This window comes from Lithobates pipiens, unplaced genomic scaffold (genome assembly GCF_037356315.1).
Source record: "Lithobates pipiens isolate NorthernLeopardFrog02 unplaced genomic scaffold, aLitPip1_a1.2 Scaffold_23, whole genome shotgun sequence".
NCBI classification, from domain to species: domain Eukaryota; kingdom Metazoa; phylum Chordata; class Amphibia; order Anura; family Ranidae; genus Lithobates; species Lithobates pipiens.
This window is the reverse complement of record NW_027507785.1, coordinates 23,104,681-23,119,333: the sequence shown is the minus strand read 5'-3', so window position 1 is coordinate 23,119,333 and position 14,653 is coordinate 23,104,681. Positions and strand designations below refer to the sequence as shown.

General features: G+C 45.4%; 1 protein-coding gene across 1 annotated transcript in view; it reads left to right on the top strand.

The window, feature by feature from the left end:
• The window catches only part of RRP8 (ribosomal RNA processing 8), a 29,688-nt gene extending 15,513 nt beyond the window's left edge, over positions 1 to 14,175 (top strand). The window contains exons 4-8 of the mRNA XM_077451309.1: positions 6,172 to 6,982; positions 8,968 to 9,097; positions 9,923 to 10,029; positions 12,499 to 12,595; positions 13,828 to 14,175. Of these exons, the coding sequence (XP_077307435.1) occupies positions 6,172 to 6,982; positions 8,968 to 9,097; positions 9,923 to 10,029; positions 12,499 to 12,595; positions 13,828 to 13,941 (1,259 nt within the window). The 3' untranslated portion in view covers positions 13,942 to 14,175. The remainder of the gene's footprint in view (positions 1 to 6,171; positions 6,983 to 8,967; positions 9,098 to 9,922; positions 10,030 to 12,498; positions 12,596 to 13,827) is intronic.
• Positions 14,176 to 14,653: the final 478 nt, after the last annotated feature.

Sequence of the window (14,653 nt, the reverse complement as noted above, 5' to 3'; positions counted from 1 at the left end):
GGTCTGGCGCTAGAATTATTGCTCTCACTCTACCGATCGCAGCGATACCTCACATGTGTGGTTTGAACACCGCTTTCATATATGCGTTCGCTTCTGCACGCAAGCTTGGCGGGACAGGGCGCGTTTAAAATAATTTTTTTTTTTCTTATTTTAACTTTTATTTTTATTTTTTTCACTGTTCTTTAAAAAAAAAAAAAAAAAAAAAAAAGTGTCACTTTTATTCCTATTACAAGGAATGTAAAAATCCCTTGTAATAGAAAAAAACATGACAGGTCCTCTTGTATATGAGATCTGGGATCAGAGAGACCTCATATTTACACTAAAATGCAATTTAAAAAAACTTTGTCATTTGAAAAAAATAAAATGTCCCTCTAAGAGCTATGGGCAATGACTTGGAGACAGGTGGGGGGCTGGGGGCGCTATCTTCCCCTCACTCGCAAATTTGTCAACCCCTGTGTGTGTGTGTGTGTGTGTGTATGTATATATATATATATATATATATATATATATATATATAATGTGCGTGTAAAATAAAAATCCTGGCATAAGTATCATAGTTTGTAGACACTATAAATTTAAAACCAAACAATATACACTTTATTGGGATTTTTTTTTTTTTTTTTCCCACCAAAGACATGTACAAATACATTTTGGCTAAAATTTATGAAGAGATTCGATTTATTTTTTTTGATTATTGAATGTTTTGATAGCAGAAAGTATAAATTTCTCAGTCTTTTTTCCATTTGTACTCTGGTGTGCCGTAGTCACGAGGTCAGTATGCCTAACAGGGGGCATACCTAAGAGTAGTTAGAAATAAAATAAAGTAAACCTAAAGAGGAATGGGTGGGTGGGATAACGTGGCAATGAAACATCAAGATTGGTGGGATGAGGCCAGGCTTTTAACAGGGCGAGACTCCTACAAATTCAAGCTGACCTACAGCCAGCCTTCCCACTTATATCGCAACAAATATAAAAAAAAGTGATAAACACCACCAAAAGAAAATGTGAGTGTGAAAAACAATCATAACTTTTGTTTGTGTACAGTGTTGCATGAGCACACAATTACCAGTTAAATTAGTGCAGTGCCAAACGAAATGGCCTGGTCATTAAGGGGGTAAAATTTTCAGGAGCTGAAGTGGTTAAAATCTTCATTATGTTATTCAAAACTTTAATTTTAACCACTTGCCGACCGCCGCACGACGATATACGTCGGCAGAATGGCACGGGCAGGCATATGGGCGTATATATAAGTCCCTGCCTTCCCGCGGGTGGGGGGGCCCGATCGGTGCCTGCGGCGGTCGGTATTCGTTCGGGAGCGATCCGGGATGAGGGGGCGGCCATTCATTCATGGCCACCCCCTCGCGATCGCTCCCGACGAATAGAAATGCTCCGTGACATCACTTCCTCTCCTGTAATGTAAGCACAGGAGAGGAAGTGATGTATTATCTCCTCCGTGTCGGTATTTTTCGTTCCGGCACCGAGGAGAGAGCATCGGTGAGTTGCACCAACACACCACACATACAGTAGAACATGCCAGGCACACTCACACCCCCCCTTTACCCCCCCATCACCCCCCCCCCAATTACCCCTGCCCCCCCCAATTACCCCTGCCCCCCCCAGTCAGTGACACCAATTGCATTTTTTTTTTTTTTGCATTGGTGTCATTTGTGACTGTAATAACTGTTAGGGCAGTTAGGGTTAGCCCCCTTTAGTTCTAAGGTACCCCCCTAACCCCCCCAATAAAGGTTTAACCCCGTGATCACCCCCCCGTCGCCAGTGTCACTAAGGCTGGGTTCACATTGCAGCGGTTTGAGAACGGATGTGATTCGGACCGCACTGCAGTGCAAATCACATCCGATCTCTGTGCGATTCGAGTTCAGACATACAGATAGTATGGCTGAATTCGTGTCGCAACCCGCCGCAAACTCGCACGGGACCCTTTTTTTGGTCCGCAGCAGAATCGGATCGCATGGGTGTTCACACCATGCGATCCGAGTTTGCAGATCGCACTGCGATATGCGAACTGATCTGGGGGTGTCATTAACATTTCACTGACACTCCCAGCAGTTCGCATAGGGCAGTGTGAACTGCCGCCGGGAGGCATGCGATGCGGGAACCCGCCGCGGATTTGTGGCGTTCCTGCATCGCTCCAGTGTGAACCCAGCCTAATAAGCGATCATTTTTCTGATCGCTGTATTAGTGTCACAGGTGACGCTAGTTAGGCAGGTAGGTATTTAGGTTCGCCGCAGCTTTTTATAACGCCAGGGACCCCCATATACTACCGCATAAAGCCCCCTGATTGCCCCCTAGTTAACCCTTTCACCAGTGATCACCATATAACTGTTACAGGTGACGCTGGTTGGTTAGTTTTTTTATAGTTTCAGGGCACCCGCCATTTATTACCTAGTCTCACTAGTGTACCCCTAAATTTAGGGGTGTCTACTTTCCAAAATGGGGTCATTTGGGGGGGGTTTGTGCCATCTTGGCATTTTATGGCCTTCAAAACTGTAACGCCCTTAGAAAGCCTGAAGGCGGTGCTTGGTTTTCGGGGCCCCGTACGCAGCTAGGCTCCCAAAAAGTCCCACATATGTGGTATCCCCGTACTCAGGAGAAGCAGCAGAATTTATTTTGGGGTGTCATTTCACATATGCCCATGGCATGCGTGAGCAATATATCATTTAGTGACAACTTTGTGAAAAAAAAAAAAAAAAAAAAAGTTTGTAATTTTCCCGCAACTTGTGGCAAAATATAAAATATTCCATGGACTCAACATGCCTCTCAGCAAATAGCTTGGGGTGTCTACTTTCTAAAATGGGGTCATTTGTGGGGGTTTTGTGCCATCTTGGCATTTTATGGCCTTCAAAACTGTAATAGGTAGTGAGGAGTGAAGTCAAATATTTACGCCCTTAGAAAACCTGAAGGCGGTTCTTGGCTTTCGGGGCCCCGTACGCGGCTAGGCTCCCAAAAAATCCCACACATGTGGTATCCCCGTACTCAGGAGAAGCAGCAGAATTTATTTTGGGGTGTAATTTCACATATGCCCATAGCATGTGTGAGCAATATATCATTTAGTGACAACTTTGTGTAAAAAAAAAAAAAAAAAAATTTTTTTTTTGTCATTCAATCGCTTGAGGCAAAAAAATAAAATATTCAATGGGCTCAACATGCCACTTATCAATTTCCTTAGGGGGTCTACTTTCCAAAATGGGGTCATTTGGGGGGGTTTTGTACTGCCCTGCCATTTTAGCACCTCAAGAAATGAGATAGGCAGTCGTAAACTAAAAGCTGCGTAAATTCCAGAAAACGTACCTTAGTTTGTAGATGTGACAACTTTTGCGCAAACCAATAAATATACAATTATTGACTTTTTTTTTTACCAAAGACATGTGGCTGAATACATTTTGGCCTAAATGTATGACTAAAATTGAGTTTATTGGATTTTTCTAATAACAAAAAGTAGAAAATATCATTTTTTTTCAAAATTTGCGGTCTTTTTCCATTTATATCGCAAAAAATAAAAATCGCAGAGGCAATCAAATACCATCAAAAGAAAGCTCTATTTGTGGGAAGAAAAGGACGCAAATTTTGTTTGGGTACAACATTGCATGACCGCGCAATTACCAGTTAAAGCAGCGCAGTGCCAAATTGTAAAAAGACCTCTGGTCATTTACCAGCAAAATGGTCCGGTCTGAAAGTGGTTAAACCATTTCATTGTGGCCTGCAACAGGTTATCAAATCACTTAAGCGGCCCGTGCTCTTTAAATGTTGAGCACACCTCATGTAGGAGGTATTTATTAAAGGAGACACAGTGGAACAGTCCATGGGCCAGGAGGGGCAATGAAATGGAGGAAACATTGGAACAGTCCATAGGATGGTGGATATTAAAGGAGACGACATAGTCAAGCAGTCCATGGGGGGATAATGAAGGAGGTGACTCGCTGGAACAGTCCATGGGGGGGGGGGGGGGGGTATAAAAAGAGCGCACAGCGGTCCAGTCAATTGGGGAAAGGAGGGGTAGATATTAAGGGAGTAGACACAGTGGAGTTGTCCATAGTGTGGAATAATAAGAGGACACAGTGGAGCAATCTGTTTTGGGTGGGGGGTGCTTATTAAAGGAGAGGACAAAGTGAAACAGTCTGGCGGAATGAAGGAACCATAAAGAAGAGAACACAGTGTATGGATATGGAAGACCCAGTGGAACAATCCAAGTAGGAGGAGTAATAATAAAGGAGAGGAAACAATGGTAAAATCGAGCTGGGTTGGAAAATAAAAGTGGGGACACACTGGAACAATCCATGTAGGGGGTAGAGATTAAAGGAGGGGACACAATGCAACAGTCCATGGGGGATAATGAAGACGACACATTGGAACAGTATATGGGGGAGGGGGAAGGGTAAAGGAAGGTAAAGGCACAGTAGACCAATCAGTGCGGGGGGGGGGTTAAGATATTGAAAGATAGGTGTGACCAACCCTCTGTGCTCAAACAGAACTTTGTCTGCCGTCAATGCTTCCTTCGTCCAGAACCAGCACTATCCAAGACCCTTTAGCCCACCCAGTCACCAGACAACACCAGTCTTGGATTGGCAAACAGCAAACTGCTTTATTATCACACGTGGACTTCACACCACTTCCCTCGCAGCCTTGGAAAACAGGGCGGGGTAAACTGTCCAATGACAATGGACACACAGGTTAGGTGTGTTCAAACTTCTCAGTAAACAGTCTTATACGCAGGGGGGCTGCTAGAGGAATCCCCCCTCCCTCTTTCCTCATAGCAAGACACTTTCACATCCCATAATATTTGAAGCAGACAGCCACAATAGAATACAGCCACACCCCAAACGAATCACAACAAAGTCAGACAATATATCCACTTAAGGACCGCCTCACGCTGATATACGTTGGCAGAATGGCACGGCTGGGCACAATCACGTACCTGTACGTGGCTCTTTAAGTGCCCAGCCGTGGGTTGGGAGCTCGCCGCTGGCGGCACGCTCCCGACGCGGTCCTGAGCTCCGTGGCTGCGGGACCAGCGGACCCGATCGCCACTGGTGTCCCGCGATCGGGTCACAGAGCTGAAGAACGAGGAGAGCTCTGTGTAAACAAACCTCTCCCCGTGCTTGCTAGTGTTGCTCTCGCCGATCGCCTGTTCCCTTTTATAGGGAAAGACGATCAGTGACGTCACATGCCAGGCCACGCCCCCTACAATAAAAAAAAAAACCGCATAACGTCACACATGCCCCCTAGTGGATAACTCCTTCACTGCCAGTGTCATTTACACAGGAATCAGTGCATTTTAAATAGCACCGATTGCTGTATAAATCCCAATGGTCCCAAAAATGTCCAATGTGTCCGCCATAATGTCGCAGTCACAATGAAAGTCGCTGATCGCCGACATTACTAATTTTTTTTTTTTTTTATAAAAATGCCATAAAATTATCCCCTATTTTGTAAACGCTCTAACTTTTGCACAAACCAATCAATAATCTCTAATTGCGATTTTTTTTATTTTTTTTCCCTATAATATGTAGAAGATTACGTATTGGCTTAAACTGAGGGTAAAAAATGTTTTTTTGTATATATTTTCGGGGGATATTTATTATAGCAAAAAGTAAAAAATATAGAATTTTTTTTCAAAATTGACGCTCCATTTTTGTTTATAGCGCAAAAAATAAAAACCGCAGAGGTGATCAAATACCACCAAAAAAAGCTCTATTTGTGGGAAAATAAAAGGACGCAAATTTTGTTTGGGAGTCACGTCGCACGACCGCGCAATTGTCAGTTGAAGCGACACAGTGATGAATCGTAAAAAGGGGCCTGGTCCTGCAAATTGGTCCGGGGCTGAAGTGGTTATACAAGATTGCCCCTATTAGAGACACGGGGTGATTTACACATAAGAGGGTCCGGGGAAGCTGGAGAAGGAGCCTCCAGAACTCTCCAGGGCAAGCTGAGCTCCACAAAGCCCCGACCTAAAGTCACTCCTGTCACAATGGGACACATGGGAACAGTCCAGGGATCTGGACCGCCAATAAAGGAGAGAACACAATGGAACAATAAAGGAGAGAAGGCACTGTGGGAGAATCAAGGGTGGGGGGCAAAAAATGGGGAGGACTTCTTGGCACAGTTCCTATTCTAATATTCTAATAATGTTTGCTCTGTTCCTTTCATCTGTAGGTATCAGTGCTACAAAGTCTTCCACACCCGAGTCCGAGGCTCCTTCCACTGACACAGGAACACAACTGAGCCGCAAGCAATGGAAGAACAAATTGAAGAACAGGAAGAGAAATCGAAACAAGTTCAAGCCGTGTCCAGAGAAGCTGAAGAACATGGATAGTGGAAAGAGAGAGGAAAAAGTGACAGATGGGGCGAAGTCTGAATGTCATCCCCTAAGGGACCCGGGCAAGGACCATGGTGGGAAAGGAAAAAGATTGAACAAAGGCAGAGGAGGACCAGAAAGTGGGTCCCACGTAATTGTCCAACCACGAGGTGTAAATGAAGTAGAAGATGACACTTCCCTCCCTGGGGATAGTCCTACAGACAAAGACGAAGGAAAGAAGGTCTATAGGAAGGAGAAGATGCCAAGAGACCATGAATGTGACCCAGGTTCACCCAGAATGACGCCAGCGGAGAAGGCCAGATTGGAAAAGTTGAAGAAGCTGCTGAAAAAAGAATTCGCTAGGGGGGAAAGAGAGATGGCCCCCGTTGAGAATCCTGAAGACACCACTGGTGCGAATGACCCAATTCTACCAGAGGGAGAGGGAACAGACCGCTCCGTGACTCTGCGTTCCCGTATGGAGCAGCGGCTGCATTCTGCTCGCTTTCGATACATTAATGAACAGCTGTATACATCAGAGAGTCAGGAAGCTGTACACCTCTTCCAGGGTGATCCTGAGGCCTTCACCATCTATCACACGGGATTCTCCCAACAGGTCCAGCGCTGGCCCGTCAATCCCATCACTGAGATCATCAAATATGTCAAAAACAGGTGAATATATGGGGGAGGATGTAGGGAGTATACAGGGGAGGGTGTAAGGAATGTACAGCAGAGGGGACTGCGAGGAGAAAGGTGCAGGAAGTGTCTGGGGGACCATGGATGGGTGTTGATGGTCTTGGATAGTGTTTGGGAAGGATGGAGGTGGTCCAGGGAATGTGCAGCAGTAGAGTTGTAGGAGGAGGAAGATGAAAGGTAACCGTGGGGGGAACACTGTATATACCAGGGCTTGACAAATTTGCTTGGAATCTAGGAGCCAGCTAAAAAAAATTAGGAGCCAGGTTTTTTTTTTTTTTTTTTTTTTAAACGACCAACAAACCCAACCCCCCACCCCCGCCGCGCTCCGGTGCCCTTCACTGCTTACCGTGGCCATTGGTAACCATGGAAGCGATCCGGACCTGTCCCTTTTTTTTTTTTTTTTTTATGCGTTTTAGTTTAAATAGGAGGTCTTTTTGACCCCAGATCTCATATATAAGAGGTCCTGTCATGCTTTTTTCTATTACAAGGGATTTTTACATTCCTTGTAATAGGAATAAAAGTGACACAATTTTTTTTAATTTTTTTAAAGAACCGTGAAAAAATAAAAAATTTGTTAACATAAATAATTTTAAACGCACCCTGTGCTGCCGAGCTCGCATGCAGAAGCGAATGCATACTTGAGTAGCGCCCGCATATGAAAGCGGTATTTAAACCACACATATATGGTATCGCCGCGATCGGTAGAGTGAGAGCAATAATTCCAGCCCTAGAACTCATCTGTAACTCAAAACATGCAACCGGTAGAATCTTTTTAAACAGTGCCTATGGAGATTTTAAAGGGTAAAAGTTTGTTGCCATCCCACAAGCGGACGCAATTTTGAAGCGTGACATGCTAGGTATCAATTTACTCTGCGTAACATTATCTTTCACAATATAAAAAAAAATTGGGCTAACTTTACTGTTGTCTTATTAATTAAAAAAAAGTATTTTTTCCCCAAAAAAGTGCGCTTGTAAGACCGCTGCTCAAATACGGTGTAACAGAAAGTATTGCAACAGCTGCCATTTTATTTTCTAGGGTGTTAGAATAAAAGTTATATATGTTTTGGGGGTTCTAAGTAAAGGGAAGGAGATGGGAAGGAACACAGGCAGGGGAAGCTCCATTAGCATAGGTGGTGGTCTTGTCATACCAACGGCCACCACAAGAGGGCTCCATATTCGAGAAGGAACCATGGGACTGCAGAAGGCCGCAAAGCCACGGTCTCAATTACCGGCGTGACCCAACGCGATCGCGCCGGAGGGGGGGGTGGGGGACGGTGTCACACGGAGATACCTCAGCTATGCCGCCCCAGGCGCCAGATCGCTAATTCTAGTGCGACCTGGCGCCTGGGGTTTGTCGAGCCCTGGTATATACTATATGTTTAAAGATTTAAATGAGCTTTTTGGACATTCTATTACAAGTGTTGCACCCAATCCATCCTTTTTTTTGTGGCTACAATGCAGCTAATTTTTTGGGAAGGCTTTCCACAAGATTTTTGGCATGCCTGAGGAAAGAGCACTTTTGAGGTCGGGCACTGAAGTTGAATGAGAAGACTTGGTTCACAGTTGGTGTTGCAAATTATTCTAAAAGTCAGGGCTCTGTGCAGACCACTTGAGTTCCTCTACAGCAAACTGGTCACTCCATATCTTTATGGAGTTGGCTTTGTACATGGACACAGGCATGCTAGCACAGAAAATGTTCTTTACCAAACTGTTACCACAAGGTTGGAAGAATCCAGTTGTTTAAAATATCTTTGTATGCTGCAGTATCAACAGGACCCGTAATTGGAAACACCTGAACCCAATCATTTGGAAGGGTGGGGTCTTCATACATTTAGCCATATAGTGTCTCCATATAGAAAATATATATGGGATATTTGGGGGGGGGGGGGGGGGGGTGGTCATTCTGCTGCTTGTGTTGATTTCCCACATATCACTAATGGTGGTCACTCTTTATGTTCTAGGCCGCCCTTACTGGTGGTAGCAGATTTCGGCTGTGGTGATGCTCAGCTGGCACGCAGTGTTCGAAATAAAGTTCACTCCTTTGATCTGGTGGCTTTGAATGATCTTGTGACTGTGTGTGATATTGCGCAGGTAAGGATTTGAAAATATTACAGAAGTGACTGCAGACTTGTACAATGTATCACTTCTTTATGTACAGATCTGGGGGGGGTCGAAAGAGCTTTCAGTGGGGTTGCATCAGCACTCTCCCTCTTGAGGTCCTCTGTAACATAACCCACAGAGAGAAATTTAGTACTCCCCCCCCCCCCACCGCCACCCAGGGATGTGACTGTAAAGCCAAACATAGACGGAGCGATTTTGTTTGGTTGCAGGAAAGAAAATCGCTCAATTCCCAATCAATAGTCAGTGCTGATGGGGAAATCTCTCCCGCTGAGCCATTGTGTTCTCCTGGTGGGGGAAGCCATCCCCACTTGGAGAACACAGCGATTATTGCTAGCGGCTATAATAGCTGCTAGCAATAAGCGCGTGTAAAATGGGACAGGCTGGTTGTACTCAAGTTAATCGATTTATCAACTTGGGTACATTCAGCCTGCCCATGGTTCAAATACCAGTCGGTCCCTGCTGAAACGGCCAAGATTTTAACGGCCTATGGCTGACTTTACTGCTGGTAGAGGAGAGCTTGCTGGGAAACACTCTAACTCCACCGATCAAATGAACATATTCGCCGGAACACCGCGAATCGTTGACTAATGTCCGAAATCTGTGTTGTCTCCCTGTTCGATGATCCGTAGTGTGCTGACGAATATGTGCATTTGATCTGTGATGTCTACAGTTCCGGCTGGTTGTTACTGGAGCACCCGTCACTCCCAGGCCTTATCCAGGAAAGTGTGCGATGGGAATATAGATATTATCTTGTGACCATCCCCTCTAGTGTCTCAGACTCTCGCCTGTCTCTAGGTACCGCTGTCAGATGGGATTGTCGATATCGCTGTCTTCTGTCTGTCTCTGATGGGGAAAAATCTCAACGATTTTCTAAGAGAGGCAAATCGGGTTTTAAAGATGGAGTAAGTATGCCACTTCCATCATTTCATGGTTTAGGCTTAGCAATCTCTTAACATGGGACAGTCATGAAGTGTCTTTTCTAACGTAGGTGTGTTACTGGTCATTGAGGTCTCCTTATGATATAGTCAGTGGCATCCTATCTCTCTCTCGTCCTGAGGTGTTACTGGTCCCTAAGGTCAGCCAACTCTTATGAGACAGGGAAAGTTTCTTATCTCTCTCCGAGGGGTTATACTGGTAACTGAGGTCAGCAGTCTCCTATGAGAGAGTCAGTAAAGGTCTTATTTCCCTTTCCTACTTGGGTATCGCTGGTCATGAATGTCACTGTCACGTAAGAGACTACTAACAGGCTGTTAGCTTTCTTTCTATCAGGGGCTGTTACCGGTCGCTAAGGTCAGCAGTCCCCTTTTGGGACGGTCAATAAAGATTTCTTGTCTTTCTCAGCAGGTATTACTGGTTGCTCCTATGAGACAGTTGGTGAAGGTTTCTTTTCTGTCTTAAGGAGGGTTTTACTGGTCATTAAAACCAGCAGTCACTTTAAAAAGAAAAAAAGGAATTCAAGGTCTCATCTCACTCTCCTACAGAGGTGTTTCTGATCCAAAAGGCCAGTAACAGTCTCTTATCTCCCTAGGGGTGTGGAATTTAATCGATGCATTGCGATTCGGGGGTCCCCGATGCGACATCGATGCATGCGACCCGAAAAATCGATGTCGGGTGACGTCATCCCGACTTGTCAAAATGCTTTTTTTTTTTTATAAATACAATTATCATGCATTAAGTGGTCGTGTGTGTGTGTGTGTGTGTGTGTGTGTGTGTGTGTGTGTGTGTGTGTTTTTTAATATAGGCAGGTTTAAACCTCATTTTTTTTTTTTTAGCGTGTGTATATAACTGTATACACCGCTCATGTGACTGCTCAGTCTGGCCAGCCCCTCTCCTCTCACGTCTCTCCTGACGTCAGCCCCGCCCGCCTCTCTTCTAATCTGATAGCTACAGTCGGTGGGCGGGGCTGAGAACTCCTACTGACCTGATGAGAGAGGCGGGCCAGAACGAGGAGAGTAGAGAGCAGTCACATGAGCGGCTTATACAGTTATACGCACACTAAGAAACGAGGTATGAAAAACTGCATATATTTTAGAATGCACATACAGCGTTGGGCACTTAATAGATTATAATTGCATTTATCACCAGTCTCACCACACAGCAGCAGCAGTATGTAGAGTACAAGTATGTTTGTACTCTACATACACTGGCTCCTACACGTGCTCTGTGATGACATTTACCCGGCCCCCCCTCGTTTGCACATTCCACTGTGTTAACTCCTAGTATGCTAAAAGGTACAAACAAGGGGGGGGGGGGCGAGTAAATGTCATCACAGAGACAGTACAGGGAACTTCACAGGGCTGTTTGTCAGTTGTGGATTTGGATTCTAATCCCTCCTGACCTCCCAGCAGCCGGGTGTGTGTGAATTCCTTTACCCTGTAGTGCACCAGATTAGTGCACTTAGTAAATCGGAGTTCCACCCGTTTTTTACTTTATTAAAAGTCAGCAGCTACAAAGTGTAGCTGCTGACTTTTAATAATCGCATTCACCTGTCCCACGGTCCATCGATGTGGCCGCATAGAGCATCGCTCCTCTCCCCCTCCTCTTCTCAGCGCCATCATCTATTGTGGGCAGTGACACCCACCCGTGACAGCTTACGGCCGGGCACTCACTGCGCTCTGCCATTGGCCAGACAATGGTCCCAGAAGATCGCTGGCAGAGAGGGGCCGCCTAGTATTTTTTTTTTTTTTTTTTTTTTTGTTTGTTAAAAGTCAGCAGCTACAAAAAAAGTGTATCTTCTGACTTTTAAAAAAGACACTCACCTGTCCCACAATCCAGCGATGTGGCCACCCGAACCCTCCATTCTCTCCCCTGCCTGTCCACGGTGCTGACAATACTACTGTGGGCATCCAGGTGTGACATCTTGCAGCTTCACAGCCAGGTGCGCATGTCTCACTGCGCTGTCCTGCACAGCCGGGCAATCTTCTGGGACCTGTGATGTGTCCCAGAACATTGCAGACAGGACGGGCCGCCTAGGTGGCCCAAGCGGAAGTGGGGAGCATGTCAGTAATCGTGATGCATCGCGGAATTGAACCGTTGACCAGATAATCGAATCGTGAGACCAGTGAAGATGCGCACCCCTATATCTCCCTCTCTTCTGTTTAGTTGGTATTATTGGTCACTGAGGTCAGCAATCTCCTGAAGGTCTTGTATCTCAGAGGGGTGTTACTTATTACTGAAGTTAGCAGTCTCTTATGAGAAGATCAGTGGGGGGCTCTTATCTCTCCTAGGATGGTGTTACTGGTCCCTAAGGTTAGCAGTTTCTTATGAGAAGGTCAGTTGGGCTCTCTCTCATCTCTCTGGGGGCCTAAAATTAACCCTAAAATTAACATTCTCTTATAAGACAGAAACCATCTTTTATCTCTTTCTCATAGGGGGGTGTTACTGGTCGCTGAGGTCAGCAGTCGGTTTGATGACGTCAGGCAGTTTCTTTCTGCCATATCACAGTTGGGATTCAAGTGCGTGAATAAGGTAAGCTGGGTCTCTGGATTCTCAAAGGTGGGATATTTTGGTCAATGAAACTCTAGCCACTAGCCGACCAGTGCACAACAATGTACGTTGGCACAATTGCACGGCTGAGCAAATGGGCGTACAGGTACGTCCCCTTTAATTCGAGGCATTGTGGGCGCGTGCTCCATGCTCGTGGGTCTGACTCAATGTCCACTTCAGACCCGCGATCATGTCACAGAGCAGAAGAACGGGGAGATGCCTTTGTAAACAAGGCATTTCCCCATTCTGCCTAGTGACGTCAGAGATCTACTTCTCCCTGTCATCGGGAGCAGTGATCTGTCATGTCAATGGAAGCGCACACACACACACACACACACACACACACACACACACACACACACACACACACACACACACACACACACACACACACACACACACACACACACACACACACACACACACACAATCTCAGCCTAAACTGAGAAAAAAAAGTTTATATATGCATTTTTTTTAATAGCAAAAAGTTAAAAATAGCTTTTTATTTTTTTTTCAAAATTGTCACTTTTTGTTTGTTTTTATAGCGCAAAAAAAAAAATGCAGAGGTGATCAAATACCAAAAAAAGGACATCAATTTTGTGTGGGTGCAACGTCGCACAACTGCGCAATTGTCAGTTAAAGCGGCACAGTCCTGTATTGCAAAAAGTGCTCTGGTCAGGAAGGGGCTGAAGTGGCTAGAGAGTTGCACCCGATGGCATCAGAATCAGATCAGGATACTGCAGTGAAGGTATTTAGTTGAGGTACACTTTTAGCGCTGCGGCCTCGTTCATCCTTTGGAAAAATTGCTGGAAAGTCAATCTATGGGATGGGAGGCATAAACAGAGCCACGGACATTTACTGATTGGCTTCTAAAAAAAAAAGGGGGGGGTTTCTCTGGGATCGTGCTGCAATTATTTATTTTTCTCTACATGATGCACAGAGCAAGCTGAAATGTCAGAATAGTCGGGGAGGTACCTGAAGGCTCCAAGCATGCACACAGCAAAGACGTACCTTATGGCATCAATAGCCGTAATTGCTTTGTGTTCCAATAGTGGGCAGCTTGGCCGATTGCTGCTTTTTCTCCATCACCTGATCAGGTGACACCAAGTGAGAGTGGTTCTTGAGGGTGGTTGGACCATGGAGGGTTAATTCTTAATGCAAAACCCCAGACTGCGATATACTAGTTTATGTAACACTGGTATTTCTTTCCCCAGAATACAGACAACAGTCACTTCTACCTCTTTGAGTTCAGCAAAATCCGCTTGGCTCGTGACGCTTCCAAACATCCAGGACTGCAGCTCAAACCATGTCTGTACAAGAAGAGGTGATTGGCCAGGGCCCCTGGGACACTTGTAGTGATTGGCCATCCCGGACATTCGGGACACTGGAGGTGACAAATCAGACACCTGGTTTGATTTACCTGGGGCTCCTTCAACACTAGAGGTGATTTAATGGGCATCTATGGACAACAGAAGCAATTGCCTGTACCCTCAAAAGACTGGAAGCAATTGCCCAGGACCCCCAGGATCCTTTAACTGTTTAAATACATTTTATTTTATACACGTCTTGTTGTTTTCATGCTGGTGGCTATGTATATTGGGGTGTGGGGGGGGGGGGGGGGGGCAGACATTGCGGAGGGGCAGACCGCACTCTTTTGGAGATCTTACCCTACCGTATAATCTATGGATCCAGTTTACACACATCTACATAAAGGGCTTTATCAACTATTACACCCTTAGCCCTGTAACATAACCTCTGCCATTTGGTGCTTGGACAGTGGCTGTGCTGACCCCCCTCCCCCCGTCTGAAAATACCAGTTGCTTGGCTCTTATGCAGAAAAATACTTTGAGTCCTTCTATGCCTACTTGTCCAAGGACTCAAAGCCAGAGGCCACTAACCTTTCCAAAGGAGAACCTTCAAATGCTTGGGATTCCTTCCTATCTCAGACTGGAAACGCTGGTTGGATGAGCAAGAGGGATTTCCAGAATAAGTCCCCTGTGATTTACCACAGCTAGAAATCTAAAATCCTTCACACACCTA